This window comes from Melanerpes formicivorus, unplaced genomic scaffold, assembly GCF_026170545.1.
Source record: "Melanerpes formicivorus ecotype bairdi unplaced genomic scaffold, bMelFor1.0.p_v2 SCAF_68, whole genome shotgun sequence".
Lineage (NCBI taxonomy): Eukaryota > Metazoa > Chordata > Aves > Piciformes > Picidae > Melanerpes > Melanerpes formicivorus.
The window spans coordinates 1,765,699-1,773,903 of record NW_027142420.1 but is presented as its reverse complement, the minus strand read 5'-3'; the positions used below and the strand labels follow the sequence as shown (position 1 = coordinate 1,773,903).

General features: G+C 52.6%; 1 protein-coding gene across 5 annotated transcripts in view; it reads right to left on the bottom strand.

Annotated features, from left to right (window-relative positions):
• Positions 1 to 3,774: 3,774 nt before the first annotated feature.
• The window catches only part of FMN1 (formin 1), a 191,262-nt gene continuing 186,831 nt past the window's right edge, over positions 3,775 to 8,205 (bottom strand). For all 5 annotated transcript variants that reach the window (XM_068162902.1, XM_068162904.1, XM_068162903.1 and 2 more), the window contains one exon: positions 3,775 to 6,975. In XM_068162902.1, coding sequence (XP_068019003.1) covers positions 6,931 to 6,975 — 45 coding nt within the window. In that variant the 3' untranslated portion in view covers positions 3,775 to 6,930. The remainder of the gene's footprint in view (positions 6,976 to 8,205) is intronic.

Below are 8,205 nucleotides of genomic sequence, written 5' to 3'. Positions count from 1 at the left end.
ATCCAAGAATGAAATTGCTAACAACTGACTGAAAAATCAGGGCAATGAGGAATACAGAAAATATCAATCAGAAACCCCTGTGTGTCATACAGGAAAGAAAAGATTCCACAGACAATGAGCAGGCAGCGAGAGCTTGCAGCCCAGAAGGAAAATCCCAGCCTGGGCTGCATCCAAAGCAGCACTGCCAGCAGAGCCACAGAGGGGATCCTGCCTCTGTGCTCTGCTCTGATGAGACTTCACCTGCAGTATTGTGTGCAGCTCTGGAGCCCTCAGCACAGGAAGGAGATGGAGCTGATGGAGAGGGTCCAGAGGAGGGCCAGGAAAATGCTCAGGGGGTTGGAGCAGCTCTGCTGTGAGCACAGGCTGAGGGAGCTGGGGGTGATCAGCCTGGAGAAGAGAAGGCTCCAGGCAGACCTAACAGCAACCTGCCAGGACCTGAAGGGGCTACAGGAAGGCTGCAGAGGGACTGTTCCCAAAGCCTGCAGGGACAGGACCAGGGACAATGGTTTGAAACTGGAGCAGAGCAGATTGAGATTGGATGTGAGGAATAAGTTCTGCAGCAGGAGGCTGCTGGAACACTGCAGCAGGTTGCCCAGGGAGGTGGCTGGGGCTCCATCCCTGGAGCTATTCCAGGTGAGGCTGGACAGGGCTGTGAGCAACCTGATCTAGTTGGGGATGTCCCTGCTGAGTGCTGTGGGGTCAGACTGGATGGCCTTTGGAGGTCCCTTCTGGCCTGGACCACTCTATGATTCTACTCATGTAGAACAAAATTAGACTGGTCAGACAGCCTGGGTGGTTATATCCATTTGGAGGAGCTGTCCTCAGTGATTCAGAAAGGCTGAACTCTGTAAACCTTATCCTCCTGAGACCTGCTGAAGATGAACAATTGTTCTGGAGTACTCCATCCATTCTGCTTTCAGCTGTGCCTGTACAGAACCTGCAGGTCAGAAGGTTCCTGGTTTGCTGTAAAAAAAAATAATCCCTCAGTTAAACAGACAAACATCAGTTCAGCCCTGTAACACAGCACTTCACACAGCACCAGAGGATGTCAGGGGCTGAAGGACCTCTGGAGATCATTGAGTCCAAGCCTACTGCCAGAGCAGGAGCAGAGAATCCAGCACAGGTCACACAGAACACATCCAGATGGGGCTGGAAAGGCTCCAGAGAAGGAGACTCCACAACCTCTCTGGGCAGCCTGCTCCAGGGCTCTGGGACCCTCCCAGGGAAGAAGTTTCTCCTCATGCTGAGCTGGAACCTCCTGTGCTGCAGTTTCCATCCATTGTCCCTTGTCCTATCCCAGGGTGCAGCTGAGCAGAGCCTGTCCCTGTCCCCTCCCTCCTGACCCCCAGCCCTCAGCTATTGATAGCCATTGATCAGATCCCTCTCAGGCTTCTCCTCTCCAGACTGAACAGCCCCAGGGCTCTCAGCCTCTCCTCCCCAGGCAGTGCTGCAGTCCCTTCAGCAGCCTTGGAGCCCTCCCTTAGACTCTCTCCAGCAGATCCCTGTCCCTCCTGAGCTGGGCAGCCCAGAGCTGGATGCAATATTCCAGCTGAGGACTCAGCAGGGCAGAGCAGAGGGGGAGGAGAACCTCCCTGGCTCTGCTGGCCACACTCCTCTGGATGCCCCCCAGGACCCCCTTGGCCTTCTTGGCCCCCAGGGCACATTGCTGTCCCATGCAGAACTTGTTCTCCACCAGCACTCCCAGGTGCTTCTCCCCAGGGCTGCTCTCCAGCAGCTCCCCTCCCAGCCTGCCCTGCTGCAGGTTATTATTGCTTCCCAGGGGCAGGACTCTGCTCTCAGCCTTGTTGAACCTACTTCCAGGGTGCAGGAAGGTCTTTCAGGTTAAAATGAGCAAGTGCTCACGTTGCAAATAAGGTAAGGAGCACTTCTCAAGCCATTGATATTCACCCATCCCACATGGAATTCTTCCTAAGAACTTGCTTTGTAAAGCAGGGATGTCTGTGGGGCTCCTGCTGACCAATGTGGCTTTTAGCAGTGCTTTGCTTTAAAGACCTTCAGAAACTTGGCAGTGACAGAAGAGCTCAAAACAAACCAGAGCAGAAAAATACCCTCTTAAGCCACATCCACTTTGTGGACACAGAAGTGACTTCTACACAGTGCAGAGGTATTCAGCATTCCCAAGCCTGGAAAATTGTAACCTCCCAGCTATTGCTGCTTGGCTTCCTTTAGCCCACTCTTGACTTTCACTTCCTTGACAGCAACCCAGACATGTACCAGAGACTTCCCTTCTGTTCCAACTTGTTATTTTCTCTCCTCTCCTTTCTCCTTTCCTCCTTTAATTCCTTCCAAACTAGAAAGCTCAGGCCAAGGTCAGGCACCAAACCAAAGCAAGCTCTAAACAGACCTTGTGGTGACGTGCTGAGGCCCCCTCGTTACGTCTGTGGTGTCTAAACATTGCATGACCAATCCATGCAGATTTATGGAGTGGTTTGGGCTGGAAGGGATCTTCAGTATCACCCAGTCCCAACCCCCCTGCCACTGGCAGGGACATCTTCCACCAGCCCAGGTTGCTCAAGGCCTCATCCAACCTGGCCTTGAACACCCCCAGGGAGGAGGCAGCCACAGCCTCCCTGGGCAGCCTGTGCCAGAGTCTCAGCAGCCTCCTGCTGAAGAGTTTCTTCCTCACTTTCAATCTATATCTCCCCCCCCTTAAGCTCCAGGTCATTCCCTCTCATCCTTGTAAAAGATCCCTTCCTGCCTTTCTTGTGGGCCCCTACAGGTACTGGAAGACTGCTCTGAGGTCTCCCTGGAGCCTTCCTTTCTCCCCAGTGCACCGCTGTATTTTGAGGTCAGGGCACCACTGTCACTTCTATCCCTGGCTGAAGACTCTTGTTGCTATCTCCAGGGGTGTAAGGGTGATATTTCATGGAACCACAGAGCTGTCAGGGCTGGAAGGGACCTCAAGGCTCAGCCAGCTCCAAGCCCACTCCCATGCCCAGGGACACCTCACACCACAGCAGGTTGCTCACAGCCACCTCCAGCCTGGCTGCAAACACCTCCAGGCAGGAGGCTTCCACCACCTCCATGGGCAACCTGTGCCAGGCTCTCACCACCCTCATGGGGAACAACTTCTTCCTCACAGCCAATCTGAATCTCCCCTCTTCCAGTTTTGCTCCATCCCCCCCAGTCCTATCACTCCCTGACACCCTCACAAGTCCCTCCCCAGCTTTCTTGGAGCCCCCTGCAGATCCTGGAAGGCCACAATGAGGTCTCCTTGGAGCCTTCTCCTCTCCAGCCTGCACAACCCCAACTCCCTCAGTCTGTGCTCACAGCAGAGCAGCTCCAGCCCTCTGCTCATCCTCCTGGCCCTTCTCTGGACACCTTCCAGCACCTCCAGATCCGTCCTGTGCTAGGGGCTGCAGAACTGGCCCCAGAGCTCCAGCTGTGGTCTGAGCAGAGTGGAGCAGAGGGGCAGAATCCCCTCCCTGGCCCTGCTGGTCCAACTCTCTCTCTGTGTCTGCACTTACCTGGAGGATTTTGAAGCTCTTGGCTAAGAGCAGCAGCCTGGAGTAAGCATTCTTTTTTCACTTGAAAATAGTGTGAGTAGCAGTGGGGATTTAAGTGATGGCTGAAGCTGGACTAAGAATCTCTGTCTCAAGAGGAAAAGCAGCCCAGCTGAAGAAGCAGCCCTGTCTCTGGACTGCAGAATCTTGTGAATCTCCTGGGAGAACAATAAACAGCCTCAACTCTCACTATTTTTTTGGCATGGTTGATAAGCTGAGAGAATGAGGAATCTGCTCAAGGGATGCTTTCCATCAGTCATTTTAATGTTGAATCCCTCTTTATATACACATTAGTTCAACATTTGAACATGAGGAAGTCCATCTGAGCTGAAGGAGAAAACAAAAACTGCAGGAAAGCTTCACATCCAGAAGTGGGGAAAGAGGGCATTTCAGTAAGTTAAATCATTTCTCTTCCCCCCCCCAATATATATCTAATGCCAATTTTCCAGAGCAGAGCAATCCTTTGCTCACCAGGAATGCCACTCCTGGTTGAAGAATGTTCCAAGTAAACCATTCCCTGTATAAATCCCTGATGGCAGCAGGCTCCACCTGCATGGGAACCACAGCAGAGCCCCACACAGGTTTGCTCACCAGGCTTGCCCTGCTTGCTGCTCTTCTTTGGCTTTCCTAAGCATTATTGCTCCTGGGGTTTGTCCTTCAGAACATCTGAAATGAATACACTGTACCTGCTTGGTGGCAGAGAGAGAACTTACATCTTTGGGATTCATTGCTCTGCAGTGGAAATCACAGAGTCACAGAATGGGAGGGGTTGGAAGGGACCTGGAAAGCTCACCCAGTCCAAGCCCCCTGCCAGAGCAGGAGCACCTAGAGCAGCTCACACAGGAACACAGCCAGGCAGCTTTTGAGTATCTCCAGAGAGGGAGACTCCACACCCCTCCAGGCAGCCTGCTCCAGGGCTCTGCACCCTCACAGGGAAAAAATTCTTCCTCCTGTGTCCATGGAACTTCCTCTGCCTCAGCTTCCACCACTGCCCCTGGGGCTGGCATTGGGCATCCCCCAGCAGAGCCTGGCTCCAGCCTCTGGGCACTCACCCTGCACATCTTGATCAACAGCAATGAGGTCACCTCTCAGGCTCCTCCTCTCCAAGCTACAGAGCCCTCAGCTCCCTCAGACTTTCCCCTTAAGGAAGAGGTTCCACTGCCTGCAGCATCTTTGTGGCTCTCTGCTGGACTCTCTCAAGCAGTTCCCTGAGGTCCTTCTTGAACTGAGGGCCCAGAACTGGACACAATATTCCAGATGAGGCCTCAGCAGGGCAGGGTGGAGGGGCAGGAGAACCTCTCTGGACCTACTGACCACAGCACTACAAATCAGATCCTTTTTGGCTGGGATATTCTTAAGTGTTTTCCTATGAATTATGCTTCTCCACCTGGAGTGTATCTGCAGCAGCCAGAACATCCAAACCAGAAGGAAATCTTCATTCCCTTCCTGCTCTCCTTCATGCAGGAAGAAGAGAGAGGCTCAGTTAAGAAATAGATGCAGTAGATGAAATGCTGAAGCTCCCTCCTGAGCAGGGCTCTCCACAGCTGCTGTTTCCTGTTTCTAGGAATGCCTTTGCCTCAGCTGCTCTCTGCTCTGCTCTGCTCTGTGGATAACCCACACCTCTCTCACCTCTGTGCTTTCCACCTTCTCAGCAGAGGACCAACACCTTCCTCCTGGGGCATTTTTGGGGCATTGTTTACCTTTTCCCTCCCCTCTTTGTGACCAGCTCCAGGCACCATTCTTGTAAAGCAGAGGCTTTCTCCCCTGGGGACAGCAAGGAGGAGCTTGTTCTGTAGAGGCCATCACCTCCTTGTATCAAACAAAACCCCAACACCTTTCTGCTTCACCTTAAATCAACTCATAGTTTCATAGTATCATTCAGGGTTGGAGGGGACCACAAGGATCATCTAGTTCCAACCCCCCTGCCATGGGCAGGGACACCCCACACTAGATCAGGCTGGACAGAGCCTCATCCAGCCTGGGCTTAAACACCCCCAGGGACGGGGCCTCGACCACCTCCCTGGACAACCCATTCCAGGGTTTCACCACTCTCGTGGTGAAGAACCTCCTCCTCACATCTAGCCTGAATCTCCCCACCTCCAGCTTCATTCCATTCCCCCTAGTCCTATCACTACCTGAGATCCTGAGAAGTCCTTCCCCAGCCTTCCTGTAGGCCCCCTTCCTTGAACTCCTGGTTCAAAGTCTCTCCTCCTAAGAACCCAGCTCCTTAAGGTGCAACAGAAGCCTTGAAGTAACAGTGGCTATTCTATGGGGCTGTGGCAGTGGCTCCATGGGGCAATGACTTGAATGCTACAGCAAGGCAGTGAGAACTCTTTTATTTCTTCCTCAAGCTTTACTCATTAAATGATCTCTATTTATATACAGATATAGATGGATGGGCATGGATGTATGCTGCACACAGTCTCATACAAACAGAGGAGGACAAGAGCAGGCTGCATGACATAGTTTAGAGTGAGATGTTCACTGGTGAAGTGAAAGCCTCCCATGGAGCTGGGAAAGGCAGAGGTTAAGTGGCAAATGCCTGACTGCATGGAGACGTCTTCTAGCTCAATGCATGAGGCTGGTGAGTATAAAACTATCACTGCCTGGAACTGGGTCAACTTTCAATATACTCTGAAATAAAAATATACCTTTTACTCTTTAAATAATTTTCTTTTGTTTGGTCTTTTGAAGCACAAAATTTAGGAAACATTAGGTTAAAACCATAAAAATAATGACTTGGTTAGGCCACCACTCAGAAAACTAAAGGACCTGAAGCTGCTCCTTCCCATGTGCCAAACCACTCTTTCCATTTCCCTGGCTGGCACAAGCTGAAGCCTCTATAAAAATAGCCATAGCAAAATACAGCATGTATCTAGAGCTGCACTTCAGTCAGCTCTGGAAAGATGCAGCCAATCCTCAGACACTGGAGGGTTCCTCAGGGTCAGTCAGCTGTCACCCCCGTGGCTGCAGAAGCAGCAAGAAGGATGCTGCCACAGTCCCCCCTGAGCTGTGTGGCGTGTTTGCTGTCACCTACACAAAGCCCTGTAAATAACCTACAGGTTGTTAGTCACTACTCCACTCAGCAGCCCCCAAAGGCTCCTTCTAGCTCTTCCACATGAGTGCATTGAGAGTGCTTGGAGCAGCCATCAACAACCAGATGCTTGTGAAGCAATGCAAGGAAGAGTTCGAGACAATCAATGTTCGCTTCCCCAGGCGGAAAGGCTTCGCTGAGCCCCCTCCCAGGGAGTGCTCCAAACACTGCTGAAGAAACTGGGAACTCTGTAGGGGATTGTCTTGGAACAGAGCAGCAGAGCAGGATCCAGGATCTGACAGAAGGTGCTCCCTGGGCCAGGGGTGTAGGAAAGCATCAGGAGAGGTCTGAAGTCACAGCAGCGTTCCCCTCTCAGTTGGCAGTCACGCTGGCTTCCTTCTGACGTAGCCTTTCTTTCTGTTGGGGAAAGCAGAGTGTTGGTAGTGCTCCTGGGGATCATTCACACAGGATCACACAGGATCACACACTACATGAGAGGTTGGAAGGGGCCTCCAGAGATCATCCAGTCCAACCCCCCTGCCAGAGCAGCATCACCCAGGGCAGGCTGCACAGGAAGGCATCCAGGTGGGGCTGGAAAGGCTCCAGAGAAGGAGACTCCACAACCTCTCTGGGCAGCCTGCTCCAGGGCTCTGCCACCCTCACTGGCAAGAGGTTTCTCATCCTGCTGAGCTGAAACCTTCTCTGTTCAAGTTTGTATCCATTGTTCCTTGGCTTATTCCTGTGCACCATCACAAAGAGCTTGGCCCCCTCCACTTGCCCCCCAGCCCTCAGCTATTGATAGCTATTGATCAGATCCCTCTCAGCCTTCTCTTCTCCAGACTAAACAGCCCCAGGGCTCTCAGTCTCTCTTCACAGGGGAGATGCTCAAGTCCCCTAAGCATCCTCCTGGCTCTGCCTTGGCCTCTCTCCAGCAGGTCTCTGTCTCTCTTGAGCTGGGGAGCCCAGTACTGGACACAGGATTGCAGCTGTGGTCTCAGGAGGGCTGATCTCTCTGCAGCCTGTCCTGCAACTGATCTGCCCTGCTGGGGATGGAAACCTTAACCTGATTCCTTCACCTACATTTCCTTCCCTTAGCCTCTTCCTTCCTGTGGTTTGAGAAACGCTGATCTAACCTTTGTGGGCCTTGCTCACAAAGGAAAGTCCTTAGCTACAGTGCAAGTGACTAGTCCTCTTTCTGTGTCAGAGCAAAACAGCTGGGAAGCAGCAGGGAAATCAAATGGAGATTTAATCCCTTCTGTCATTATTCAACAGAGGAAACAAGAGTCTGTAAGGGGCTGGCAAAAGCCCAGGGCCTCAGCCCCTGGACAGCTGCAGGCAGTGAGCCTCAGGGCACTACAGAGCATGGAAGACTTGAGTGGACATGAAGGGGAATCCAGAAACTCATTCTTTAATCTTCAACCTGCTCTAATCATGTTTTTATTAACACCACCCCCACCCCTCTGCACTATGAACAGGCTGCCCAGGGAGTGGGGGGAGACTCCAAACCCACCTGGATGCACTCCTGTGTGACCTGCCCTGGGTGATCCTGCTCTGGCCAGGGGGCTGGACTGGGTGGTCTCCAGAGGTCCTTTCCAGCCCCTAACATTCTGTGCTGCTGGGATTTCTAGGCTGGAAAGCAGCAGACTG